The sequence below is a fragment of the Cordyceps militaris genome (assembly GCF_000225605.1).
Source record: "Cordyceps militaris CM01 unplaced genomic scaffold CCM_S00003, whole genome shotgun sequence".
NCBI classification, from domain to species: domain Eukaryota; kingdom Fungi; phylum Ascomycota; class Sordariomycetes; order Hypocreales; family Cordycipitaceae; genus Cordyceps; species Cordyceps militaris.
The window spans coordinates 1,661,980-1,674,833 of NW_006271971.1; the positions used below are offsets into that span (position 1 = coordinate 1,661,980).

Genomic DNA, 12,854 nt, shown 5'->3' on the forward strand with positions numbered 1-12,854 from the left:
CAGCAGGACAGGAACCCAGTGAAGGGGCCTAGGAAGAAGAGTTATTCAAATGGTGCCAACCGTTTGGAGATTCGAGTTGGGCAACGCAGGATAGACAAGAACAAAGCCAGGAGAAAAGATGGAAAAAGACAAAAAGAAGAACGGCGGGCACTCGGAGCAAAGATATGGGGATGCACCTAGGCGGGTCAAAGACTTGATCAAGGCTGGGATGGTCTGGGTGTGTGCCCCTCCATCCGCCTGTACATCTACCAGGTACCTACTCAGGTAGCTAACTACTTCTACTGGACAAGATTTTGAAATGGTGGAAGGAGAGACAGGCCAGCAATTAATTACCATTTCAATTTCAATCCTCTCTAATAAGACTCCCAGCGGGTAGTAAAAAAGGCTGGCAAGAAGAACCAGGTACGTACCTACAACTAGAACCCCTCGGAGGCTCCCCCAGCCGGTACCCCTCTTATTACCTAAAAGCTCCCCACCAGGACTCTGTTGGGGCATGTCTTGAGCTTCCCCTACGGTTCAAGGTACCTACATACCTACAAATCCGTACAAATCTCGGGTGCAAACGTGCATCGCGTTGATACAGCCTCATCCAAGTTGGCCATGACGCACTGGCAAACTCCTCCCGCTATGCAGGGTACACCTACCCGCACAACTCAATTCACCTCAAGCCTCATACTATACAGCTCCCCTTCTCATATATCACGCACAAGATCCGTATTCGCATCCACTCTCGCGGCCAGTCTGCATGGCACCGATGGTCCGGCGAATTGGAGTGCCCCCAGCAATTGCGCAATCGACGGGGCTGCTCCATTGCCCGCAACAAAAATCGACCCTCCCAGCTTCTAATAGGGGACCGGTCGCTGTCTGGTACAGAGCAGCCTTCCAACTGTGGTCTGAAAAGGCCGAGCAGCATCATTCTCAAGTCCGCAACTGTCACTGTCACGTATGCCACCCCCCCGCCCCCAAACACCCATTCCCGCCTCCCGTGTACATACCTTAAACGCTTGCTGGCCACTAGCTAGCATTCTGGCATCACGCTGCCACTCGTACAAATTGTTTGGATGGTGGAGGATACTCAGAAACAGATGACCACACGTTGCACCGCATTGAGTTTCCGTACGCTAGCATGTGCTGTTGTATTGCGCTGCGTCAGTCGATTGTGTCTAACATTGCTGGCCTTCGATGTGTCACGCCCAGAGCAAATTCCCCGCCCGCCTCGGATCTTCCCGCCTTCATCGCTCAACTCGCAGGCAGCTGCCCGACAGGAGTCTGACCTGGATCACTGAGGCTGATGCGCCTGCATTATGGCTGTATGCAATACAACACACCGCAACCCCCGCAACCCACCCGGATATTCTCCGCAGGGCTATCGGGGCTCGCAGCCACAAAGCTCAAACACAGCTTCCCCTCGTGAGATGTGCTTTCCTGTGAGAGGGAAACAAGAGGTGTTATGAGACGCGTCCTGTCAATTCCTCGACGGACCTTATATATATATATATATTCACTTAACTGTACATTGCAGTTACCTCCTGGTACCTCACGAGGCAGCATCTTCGTCAGCTGCCTTGATTGTGAGCGGTGGCGCACCGCGCAACCGTCGCCAGCGATTGCTCGTCGCGATGATATCTCTGTCAAATAAAAACCACCATCGCTGGAAGAAAACTTGTCCCACCTCCCAGTATGTCGGATCATAAGGATCATCGCCATATATTCTCACACCTTCCGAGTTGTCCTCAATGTCATATGCCAGGTTTGCCAGCCCTGTAGGCCCGGCCGCGCTTGGCGGCCGTGACCTTTCCGGAAGAGCAAAAATGTTAATCACCCTGTCCCGTACACTTGGCCATGGCAAAAAGTCCAAAAATGGATGGTGAGGCATTAGAATCTGCGTTGTTGTTGGTTGCCACGTGGGGGGCAACTGATTAGCAGGCGTGCCACCACCTCCGGCAAATGGAGACTGTGAAGTCAAGCTCCAGACGTCTTCAGGGGAACCAAGACGTTCTGCTATACGTAAAAGCCCTTTCAGAAGTGTCAGCTCATAGACGGGCAAAAGATAGCTATCAGACAAACTCCCGTCGGACTGGACACTTCTGGGGCTGGTGCCAAAGGCTGGCGACGAGCTGACATTTGACGATGAAAACAGCTCCAGCGAGGGAATGCCTCCAACTGAAGTCAAATCCGAAGAGAGATCTGCCCATTCAATGTCCATTTGCGAGATAGTTGGTTCAATGTTGGAGTTGAGAAGCAGCGGTGTCATGGACATGTCAAGCGAAACAGGCCACCCACTATCAATCCCATCTGTACCACCGATATCTAAAGTATCAGAGGCGCAGTTGATCTGAGTTTGGTTTTCGCTTCCCAGGGTCTTTTCCGAGGTCTTTTCCACCGCCTCATCCTCGGGCCCTTTCTGTGACGGTTGTTTAAGCCGGCGTTGTCTCCTCTTCTCGCCTGTAATCCGTGTTAGCTCAAACGGAATATCAAAGACAACCACTCTTACGGTATCTTCGCTGTGCCAGTACGTTAAGAACCCGCTTTCTCTCTACAGCGTCGTCTTCAATCTCGGGTACATCTAGCTTCGGTGGCGTTTTGTATGTTCGCTGTCGTGAGCGAGGTTTCCCACTGTACTGACTGGTCTCGCTCATGATCGATACAGGGGTGTGGAAACGGACCAAAATATTAGTGCGAATTGACTTCGTACAGAAAAATGTTGTCTTTTCTGAACAAAGACGAAACCGGGAGTTTTAAGAAATATGCCAATCAGTATGTTGATGGTTCAGCTCCCCACCTAGCATAACTGTTGTGATTTAAGTGGAGATCACGGTGCGCACAATCAGCCAGAGACCCACTTATGGCAGAAAGCCAGAAAGGGATAGCGGTGTGCGGATAAAGGAGTCAGGTTCGGAGAAACTGATCCCAATTGCCAACGGAATCGGGCAACGAAAAGATACGCCGAAGGAGTACAATTAGGCCAATTAGCCAGGCTAGAAAACAGGTATAAGAAGGGAGGATTTTCCCCTCCCAGTTGAGAAAGAATAAGGCAAAAACAGCTATAAGTTCTAATACATATTATTCTTTAACTCCACTGCGCAAAATTGCTCTTAGTTGTGACTAGTTATCTGATGTCCACATCAGCCTGCTTACATAATTCATGAGAATAACGCTTATGGCCCTCGTGCGAATGCGTACTGTGCGAGCCTTACTGATATTAGATACTTAAAATCTGCGCAGCGTCTCGCGCAATAACTATGTCGACACCACCAATTTCCAGTTATTACAGTCGGTCACCAAAAGTTCAGTCCTGATGTTTTTTAATATTACCCCTATCTACATAATTTTATATTTACATTCTTAATATAGAAAAATGAAATTTTTCATATAAATAGTAACTTATATACTATACTTACTACTAAAATCAATACTTTATAACTATTTGTATTCAGAATAGCTTAAAAGTATTATATCATTAATATTATTAGTATTTTTAAATAAGTTATTATTGAACTTTTTTTTATATATTTTTTATAATTTTAACTAAGCCGAGCTTTGCAACGGCGTGCGTCATGCGCCTGCGCCAAAGAAGCAGCGTAGCAAACAAAGTACTATCCTCAACGGCACTCCAAGTTTGCCCTTGCACACGGCGTGATGTCAACTTGGTTGTTCAACGGGGGCGCGGGGCCTTGCAATTATGATCTTCTTCTGCTGCCCCTTCCTCAGCCTCGCTTTGGGCAGAGAGACAAAAAGTCGCCGCCGGAGAGCGGGCAACGGGCAGGGGGCTGAACAAGGACCACGGCCAGCCTTGCATAGCCTCACTCACACACAGCGCTGAGTCGCTTGCCAATCACTGGAAATTGCCGCGACAAGCGCCATGTCTTGGGCCGCTTCTGTCGGACTCTGAATGCGAAACTCTTTAAGCTATTGCGGCGATTCCCTCCCGGCCTGTAACAGCCACCAAGGGCTGCTGCTGCGGTGCTTGTTGTTGCGCCCGTAAGTAAGCACCTCGTCAGACAAAGGATGCAGCAGCCCCCAAAGCGCCACTTCTCGGTCTCGTCGGATTCAGAATGCGACACTCTGAGTTGCTTCACGTCATCATTAAGGTTTAGGCGCCGATTCTACCCCCTCTTTGCAGCCCTTTTCAGGGGTCTTTTCAGATCCAGCTTGACCAAGTTGCGATCTTGTGATGGCAGTGCCCAGTTGTATTTGCTCCTAGCCGAAACGGCCTTCAGTCACGTCTTGGCAATTTTATTGTATTTATGGTTAAATTGTCTTTTTGACGATGACTTATATGCTCGGCCTCCACCGATATCTCCCTGTCGTCGACCATCTACAAATTTGCGCCTATCCGCCCGTACTCCAATCTTGCTTCATAAAGCAACGACAGCAGCAGCAGCAACATCACGGCCCAACACCGCGACCATGTCCCAAGGACTACCAAATGCAACCATGGGTCCGCCTGGAATACCGCCTGGCACCATCGTATTCGGTCCCAAGGGCAATTGCTCACTCCCCATCTGCCCTGTGAAATATTCCGTCTACGGCTACCGTCCATCCCTGGCCGCGAATTCAGCATTCATTGCCCTTTTCGCCGTTGCGGGCGTTATTCATCTCTATCAAGGCATCCGCTGGAAATCATGGATGTTTATGGGCAGTATCATTATCGGCTGCGTCTCTGCCATCCTGGGATACATTGGCCGTGTCATGATGTACACGAACCCGTTCAACTTTTCAGCCTTTATGCTTCAAATCAGTAAGTAGTTGGACGAATACTGCTCCAGACGGTTGCACAGAGCACCTAATTTTACATACTCATCTTTTAGTCTGCGTCACAACGACTCCCATCTACTTTTGCGCCGCCATTTACGTCACACTGGCCCAAGTCATCACCACATTCTCACCAGCCCTCTCCCGCTTTAAGCCAAGCTACTTTTACTGGGTTTTTGTCCCTTGCGACTTCCTGTCGCTGGTCATTCAGGCCGCCGGCGGCGCCTTGTCCGTCGCATCTGCTGGGACCAGCCAAATTGGTGTTGATCTTGCGCTGGCTGGCCTCTCTTTCCAAGTCTTCACCATTTGCATTTTCTGCGGCTTCATGGGCGAGTACATGTACCGATACTTCCGATCCGGCAGGGCCAGGGGCATGTATGGTTGGAGATTGTACACCTTCTTTATCTTTCTGTCTCTTGCCATTCTGCTCCTCACTATTCGTTGCGTGTTCCGTCTGGTCGAGCTGCGCCAGGGCTATCGCGGGAAATTAGTCAAGGAAGAATCGCTCTTCATTGCGCTTGAGGGAGTGTCAGTCTTTTCCCCAAATCTTTCCACTTCACTCGTCTCATACTATGCTCTTGCTAATAACGGCGCTCACAAAACAATAGGCTGGTTTTGGCCTCTGCCTTTGCCCTCATGCTTGGACACCCAGGCCTCATCTTCAAGGAGCATACCAACGGTCACCGTGAAATCCGGCCGGATTCCGGAACTATTCCACTAACAGACCGACCCAAAAACAAGCCCGATTCTGATTGATTGTATGATGTGTCGGCTGTCAAAGAGGGTCGAGGCTCCATGTTCTTCGGCGAGGTCGGAATCCACTCTCAGCCGGAGCCGGCTTACATGCCGTGAAGTCGCCGCGGAGCAGTTTCCATGAGCATGTTGCTGACATGCAGACGCTGAAAAAATGTATATCCTATCTTGGCATTAATATTCTAATACAATACTCTAAATCTCTAAGGAAAGCGCCTCGGCTAAACCCACCCCGACAAATCGCCCATAGATCCAGGTTCCGTGCCTTGAACCACCCCATTCTAGATTCTAGCATCAGCCGTCTGGAGATGCATACCGCGAGGCCGAATGACACCAAAATCCCTCTCCGCCTTCCTACCTTCCCAATCGACCAGGGTCTCTTCAATCTGGTCTGCTGCCAGGTACTTTCTTCGCGAGGCAATGCGCGCTATCGATTTATCTACGTGTACATGCTTGACTCCTGTTTACCCACAAACCTCAACATCTGCTTTCACATGGAAGCTGATACCCCAGGTGTTTTAGTGGAGTTAGTACTGACCGAGCGAAACATTTAGCGACCGACTGTACAAATTACTATAGGTACGCTATAGACTCCAGTCCTACTGCCAGTGTTGGCGTAAGCCCAGTACGCGCTGTCGGGCGGCCGGATCCCAGCGAAAAACCCCAGAGCTTTCAAGGTAATCCAGCGCGCTCACAACCCAAGCCTGGCAGTTCCAGGTGGAGCTCACGTTGTCGACCGGGACTTCGAGGAGCATAGAAACGGCAACGCTGTAATATTCGGCCGGGATCTGGCCGACTGCCATGGATACTTTATGGCGGCCAGAACGCTCAGGTTCTTTGTCGTAGACGGGTTGCTCCACATAGTAACCAACGCCAGTCTTGTCATCATTCACCTGGAGGATAACGCGCTGTCCGTTGCTGTTGAGGATATAAAGTGCCCAATGATTAGGGTCACGCTCGTCATAGACTTCGTAAATGGCAATGTAGACGGTGGCCATTGTAAGGTTTCCGTAGGCGAATGATGAGCTGATGAGCTGACGAGGTGGGTAGTTGTTGGTGAGTACTTCTCAAAATGTGCAGTACAGAGGAATGTTTGGTAAAGATGAGGCCTCAAGTAAAGACGTGAAAAGATTTTGGCACTTCTTATAGACGAAGTTTCGGGGCGTCCATTAACATAGTGGGCAACCACTGGCTCTCACGCCTTGCCGGCGCTTAGGGATTGGCCAATATTCTTTCTCACTTCTTGTTACACACCTCGCCTCACTCTTGCATCACACATCCTGGCGGATTCAACACTCTGTCTAAGTGTTACAGACCCCGCCTCACTCTTGCATCACACATCCGGATGCGGATTCAACACTCCTGCTAATCGAAAGACGTTGACAATGCACGAAGAGCCACCAAGCGACGCGCGCTCTGCTGGGCCGGTTCATATTATCAAACCACAGGCTGCACATACGCACACTGCCATCGTGCTCCATGGGCAGGGCAGCAATGGTCCAGAGTTCGCAGAAGAACTATTCGCCACTCGTTTATCTGACAACGGCTCTCTCTCGACAAAATTCCCAGGATGGCGTTGGGTTTTTCCATCGTCCAAGGAGCTCTGGAGCACAACCTTTCAGGAACATATGCCTGCCTGGTTCGAGGCGCAGTCTTTGACGGACACCACTCTCAGACAAGACCTTCAAATCTCGGGTATTATGGACTCCAGCGCATATATCCAGGGTTTGGTAGAAGAAGAGGTTAAAATACTCCATGGAAAAAAGAGCAATCTTCTTTTTGGCGGAATTAGCCAGGGCGGCGCGGTCGCAATGTGGATGCTGCTTTGTCGAGGCACGGAATCCTGGATCGGAGCCTTTTTCGCAGCCAGCACGTGGCTTCCGTTCGCTGAGAACATTGAAAAATTGCTCACCGGCCAAGGAAATGAAGAGGCTGGCACCGCTGGCCAGGATGCGGCGCCGATGAAGTATGACAGTTTCATCCGCCAGGCTATGCAAGATCCAGAGACTGAACAATACATCAATCCCATGCGCTCCCATATCAAGGTATTTCTTGGGCATGGTCTGGATGACGCATACATTGACGTCGAACTTGGGCGTCAGGCTCGCCATGTGCTTACAGCTGCGGGCTTTAACGTCGAGTGGAAGGAATACACTGGTGCTGAGGAGGAGGGGCATTGGCTCCAGGAGCCAAATGAAATGGATGATATTTATCAGTTTATGCTTAAATTTTCGGCTTAATCAGTGAAAGATAATTTAACATTTTTCTTCCTCTCGCTACTATAGAGCACAACATGCTCAAGTTATACACAGTGATGCCGTCTTCTCTTATCCAAGCCAACGGCTTATGAGCAAGTCTAGAGAAAACTCTACTGGCCAGCAGCCAATGGTGTTGGTAGGAAGGTAGTCGCACCAATCCGCAACAGGATCGCGGGGGGTTATGGTACTCAGCGCCTTCACATATTCCCAGTACTCTGGATACCACCCAGACACTTGCCAATCGATCAGACCCGTTACCTTGATCGTCGTTCCCGCATCTCCGTCCCAAGCCACCATGATATTGCGGGGATGAAGATCACCATGAGTCGGTACGATTTTATGGTCTGCGCGCATAGAGGACTGTATCATTCTTATCCAGGCTGTTCGTGTCCTGCCTTGGTGACGGCAAAGGAACTCGTTAAACGCTGTTTCCGCATGAATAGGAGTTTCGCAATGGCGAGAGATTCTTCGCACATCCCTGCATGTACCCGAAACGAAGCTACCAATGCGTTGTACGCCATTTTCTTCGCCGGGGTTCGGGGGCGGAATCGACCGTAGCGAAGAGAGTATCTTCGCCAGCTGTTCTTGAATAGACGTCTTGTGTAGGGTAGTTAGTGTCGGCCAAAGTTTTTCCAGTGTTTGGCCTGGTGCCCGTGACATGAAGAAATAAGTTCGCTCGCCGGATTTCAGTGTTCCCAGGTGCTGAGGTATCGGTATATCAAGGGAGAGGCTGTTTAGGTACTGCAGATTACTGATCTCGTCCATTTCAAGAGAGATGCTTATCTTGACAGCCTCCGACGAGCTGAGGGCGATGACGTGGGTGCTGTGCAGTTTCCAAAGAATTTCTCCCTGTCGCATCGCCGTATTCAACGCCGCAAGGGCGTCTTCTGAAAGTGTGGCGGACTGCCCGACGTCGTGTTCCTGGGCAGTCCCGAGTGCGATCTTCATGACACTGACGTCGAGGCGATGTACCACCTCGACTGGCTGCTGTAGGAAGAGCCATCGGGATTCAGGATCCGGTTCTACAGGTTGAGTCTGCCGTTCGGTGCTGGGTATAGCGACTTGCACCTGGGCAAGTCTGGAGACGAGCTGGTTATATGCTTGTGCTCTTTCGTGGAGAAACTCGGAGTGGTTCGAAGTTGGGTCGGCTATCAGCTTGTCCTGGACATGGCTAAGTATAAACTTATTGGCCAGCTGATAAGCCTCGTTGGCGGCAGGCTTAGAAGCCTTGATAATTGCTTCCGACGGTGCCATCTTTAGCTCGAAGAGAGTGTGATAGAAGGTAAGGCGAGGTTAAAGAGATTCCTGGCCTATCTCGGGGGCTATCCAATGCCTATAACCTTGAGAAGAACGCGAGGCAAGTAATCGTTGCTAAAATGGTAATAATAATTGCCGGCCTTTTACATTGCATTGTTTTAGAATTAATTTAGAGTGAATAACACGTGCTGTCCACTAGGAATGGGTTTATATTTCTCCGAAATTAGATAACAGCCGTGCCAACTCAAGAACATTACCAGCTTTGCAGACAGTGGAAGAATCGATGCTTGTCGGCACACTACATTATTATGCACACTGTAGATACGTGCCAGTAAAGCATCTCCTAAATAAAGCGTCTTAGAGCGCCACAGCGCTTCGGCAGCACTCTAGGAACTGCACGGGCGTATGAATCATCCCCGCCCTTAGCAGCGTCTGGTTGCCTCCGTAACACCTGGTTTTGTGGCAGGTACCAGTGGAAGCCAAATGACCGTAGATAGGGACACCTTGGCACGTTTCCAAACGGCGTATTGCTGAAGCATTGTTCACTCGACAGGGAGTCTCGGCGGTGCGCTGACTTTAGGCTGGCCTTGCCGTAAATTCCGCGATGTACAAGTGACAAGTTGTGTGGATATGCATGTAGAACCGCCAGAGGTGGTGAAAGGCGGGGGCGGAAAAACATCGGCTCATGGTTGTTCAAAAGATTCTTGGCGCGAAGATCTTCCCGTTTACTCCGCAGAAATTAAGCTATTGACTGGCAGATTAGTAGTTGGGTCAGTGACGACGAGCGAGCACCGGCTGTTGTATGTTTTCTTTTATCTTTTTTTTTTTTTTTGGGGGGAATTTGGTTATCGAGTTCGAAGTTACCTACTATTCATCTCTTAGGCTAGTTATGGTTGATGGCGCAGGGACTATTTATTACCTACCTACCTAGGTAGCAAGGTAGGTATTACTGTTTGGTGGCTGAAGAGCTTTTTGGTGTGGCACAACAAGGATACAGGTACATGGTCCGTCGCGTCTCCAGATTTATTTAACGTGCTACGAGAATCTCGCCTCCGCCACGTAACAGTTCGTCCTTCGTGCGACATTGTAGCTCCTAATAAATCAGCAAACATCGCCCACCTGCTTGCGGGATCGAAATTTTCACTTCTCACACACTCGGAAACTCCGCTTCTAACGCCCACGTCAAACACGGTTGCGCGCCAGCCCATGCAGTGCTCGTGCTCATGATGCTTTTCCCCGAAGAGGACGCGGCGCAGCTAAAGACATGGATAGTCAAGCGCATCGAGAACACGTACGTGCTGCCCGCACTCTTCCGTTTGCTTTGCTGCAACCCGCTTGTCTTAAACCACATTCACTGACGTGCTCGCCCCTGATAGTTCCGATGCCGACTCCGACGTGCTAGCAGATTACGTCATTGCTTTGTTAAAGCATGATGGCGACGAAGCCGCTATTCGCAAGCTTTGCGAGAAAGAAATTCCAGACTTCTTGACCGAAGGTTCGTTCTGAATTCATCCACCTGCCGAAACTGTCTCGCCAAGCTAACAGATGGACCGCCTACAGACTCGAAAGCCTTCCTAGACGATGTGTTCCAGGCACTCACTTATAAATCTTACATGCCTGGTGCACCCCCGGTGCCAAATCCAACTCCCAAAAACATCCCCAAGCCTTTAGCGAATCTGCCCCCCAAACCATCGAACTCGAGAAAACGCGGCTTCGAAGAGAGCCAGGATGTCAACGACCAGAACGGCTATACGCAACGCGGCGAGCGAGCACATAAACAGCCTCGAAGAGGTGGGCGGCGAAATGAGTCGTTTGGTGCATACATGCAACGTATGGATACGATGAACGTGCCGCCTTTTGATACAACTACCAATCCAATGGAAGTCTTCATGAGAATGCAGGCTATCGGAATGCCGTTCCCGGGCATGCCAGACTATAGTGGGCAAGCACTAGGGAGCAGACAACACAAGCGCGGAAGGTGCAGAGATTTTGACAGTAAAGGTTTTTGCTCGCGCGGAAGCACCTGTGTATATGATCACGGTCAAGAACCTGATGCAGCTGGAGGTAAGCGTGTGACAAGGTCCCAATGTACGACCGCTAATCAACGTCATCTTAGACTACAGTATGGGCGGTGGGTTTATGGATATGGCACAGATCATGTCCCATGGGCCACAATTTCTGGTAGATGCACCTCGTGGCGGACGAGGTGGCCGAGGTGGGAAGAGGACCCGAGGAGGCAAAGGCCCCAAGGGTACGAGGTCAACTTTTTCTGCCGATGGACCTATCAACGATCGGTCGAAATCAACAATTGTGGTTGAAAATATTCCGGAGGAAAATCTTTCCGACGATCAGGTCCGCAACTTCTTTGCGCAGTTTGGCAATATCCAAGAGGTGTCAATGCAACCGTACAAGCATCTTGCCGTCATCAAATATGATAACTGGGATGAAGCAAGCGCCGCTTACAATTCTCCAAAAGTCATATTTGATAATCGATTCGTCAAAGTATTCTGGCACAAGGAAGAATTGGACAGAGCAAGCCAACGTGGCTCGAGGTCTGGCGCCAGAGGGGCACGAGAAGGCTCCAACGGAGGCGACATTGGTCAGACAGAAGAGCTGGACTCGGAAGAGTTCCAAAGGAGGCAAGAAGAAGCCCAGAAGTCATACGAAGAGAGGGAAAGCAAACGCTCCGAGCTAGAATTAAAGCGTCAAGACCTCGAGAAACAGCAACAGGAGCTACTAGCGAAGCATCGTGCCGAGACGGAAAGGTTGCAAGCGAAACTGTTAGCCAAGTCTGGCCGCGGAGATAATGGCGTCACATCCGATGAGAACGGCGCTTCGACTGGCTCAACAGATATGCTGCGAGCGAAGCTGGCGCTGCTGGAGCAAGAGGCCAAGATTCTGGGCATTGAGCCAGAAGTTTCCAACGTTGAAGACAGTGGCAGCATAGGAGGCTTCCGTGGCGGCTACAGAGGGAGAGGCAATCGTGGCCGGGGTACCTATGCCAGGGGCGGATATGCACCACGCGGACGAGGGTCCCTCAGAGGAAACGGCGCGCGGCATGCTGCCTATGCGCAATTCTCAATAGATAACAGACCCAAGAAAGTCGCCATTGCTGGTGCTGATTTCGCGACGACGGAGAAGAATGAAGCATTGCGTCATTTTCTGATTGTAAGTGTGGCTTTGATGCTGGTGTCCGCGTCAACAAGAAACTAACATGTCGTTTACAGAGCAATGGTGAATTCGAATCTGTTGAAAGCGGCGTTGAGAAGACGACGGTGTCGTTCCCCGATCGCAAGACTGCAGAGAAGTTTTATTTTTCCCTACAGGGCAAGGAGCTTCCCGGGGTTTCGGGCAACTTGGAGCTGTCTTGGGTCAACACGCCACTCCCACCTGTAGCAGCTGGTGGTTCATCTTCATTCTCAGTCGGTCCGTCGGCCACTGGCAAGGCCGCGGGCGAGAGCGAGGCCGTCGGGGGAGACTTTGGCAACATGGGAGATGGAGTGGAAGAATACACAGGGGCGTCGGCGGCAAAACAAGACGAGCCGAAGCGAGAGGTAAATATGGACTACGAAATGCCAGACGAGGAGGCCTGGTAGGCTGCTCCCAGTGCGCTGTTTCGATGTGTGCGTATGAGCTTACAATGAAAATATGGTATATGGGACTTCATCGTTTAGCTGGGTATTTTGTAGAAGAGAAGGTGGTTGAATATATTTACATGTACAGCTTCTGCTTGGTGGCGATGGAAGGCGCGGTGGCGCCATTGGGAATGCATTGCATCTTTATTATTTCTAGCATATCTCTTGGAAAACACAGCTGGTAATGGTTAACTCA

General features: G+C 50.4%; 6 protein-coding genes across 6 annotated transcripts; 3 read left to right on the plus strand and 3 right to left on the minus strand.

Annotated features, from left to right (window-relative positions):
* Nucleotides 1-699: 699 nt before the first annotated feature.
* Nucleotides 700-2,639, minus strand: CCM_04158 (uncharacterized protein; the record flags this gene model as incomplete). The annotated part of the gene is made up of 6 exons (XM_006669306.1): nucleotides 700-879; nucleotides 996-1,121; nucleotides 1,169-1,269; nucleotides 1,329-1,462; nucleotides 1,542-2,445; nucleotides 2,495-2,639. 6 exons carry the CDS (start codon nucleotides 2,637-2,639, stop codon nucleotides 700-702), a joined length of 1,590 nt encoding a protein of 529 aa, XP_006669369.1.
* Nucleotides 2,640-4,437: 1,798 nt separating this feature from the next.
* On the plus strand, nucleotides 4,438-5,476 carry CCM_04159 (parasitic phase-specific protein PSP-1; the record flags this gene model as incomplete). Its single annotated transcript, XM_006669307.1, has 2 exons — nucleotides 4,438-4,741; nucleotides 4,812-5,476. 2 exons carry the CDS (start codon nucleotides 4,438-4,440, stop codon nucleotides 5,474-5,476), a joined length of 969 nt encoding a protein of 322 aa, XP_006669370.1.
* Nucleotides 5,477-6,107: 631 nt separating this feature from the next.
* On the minus strand, nucleotides 6,108-6,506 carry CCM_04160 (uncharacterized protein; the record flags this gene model as incomplete). Its single annotated transcript, XM_006669308.1, has 1 exon — nucleotides 6,108-6,506. The coding sequence occupies one exon, from the start codon at nucleotides 6,504-6,506 to the stop codon at nucleotides 6,108-6,110; it is 399 nt and encodes a 132-aa protein (XP_006669371.1).
* Nucleotides 6,507-6,893: 387 nt separating this feature from the next.
* On the plus strand, nucleotides 6,894-7,748 carry CCM_04161 (Phospholipase/carboxylesterase; the record flags this gene model as incomplete). Its single annotated transcript, XM_006669309.1, has 1 exon — nucleotides 6,894-7,748. The coding sequence occupies one exon, from the start codon at nucleotides 6,894-6,896 to the stop codon at nucleotides 7,746-7,748; it is 855 nt and encodes a 284-aa protein (XP_006669372.1).
* An 87-nt stretch (nucleotides 7,749-7,835) lies between these two features.
* On the minus strand, nucleotides 7,836-9,020 carry CCM_04162 (Protein kinase-like domain; the record flags this gene model as incomplete). The annotated part of the gene is made up of 1 exon (XM_006669310.1): nucleotides 7,836-9,020. One exon carries the CDS (start codon nucleotides 9,018-9,020, stop codon nucleotides 7,836-7,838), a length of 1,185 nt encoding a protein of 394 aa, XP_006669373.1.
* A 1,229-nt stretch (nucleotides 9,021-10,249) lies between these two features.
* Nucleotides 10,250-12,619, plus strand: CCM_04163 (CCCH zinc finger and RRM domain protein; the record flags this gene model as incomplete). Its single annotated transcript, XM_006669311.1, has 5 exons — nucleotides 10,250-10,314; nucleotides 10,400-10,518; nucleotides 10,584-11,087; nucleotides 11,140-12,191; nucleotides 12,251-12,619. The coding sequence occupies 5 exons, from the start codon at nucleotides 10,250-10,252 to the stop codon at nucleotides 12,617-12,619; spliced, it is 2,109 nt and encodes a 702-aa protein (XP_006669374.1).
* Nucleotides 12,620-12,854: the final 235 nt, after the last annotated feature.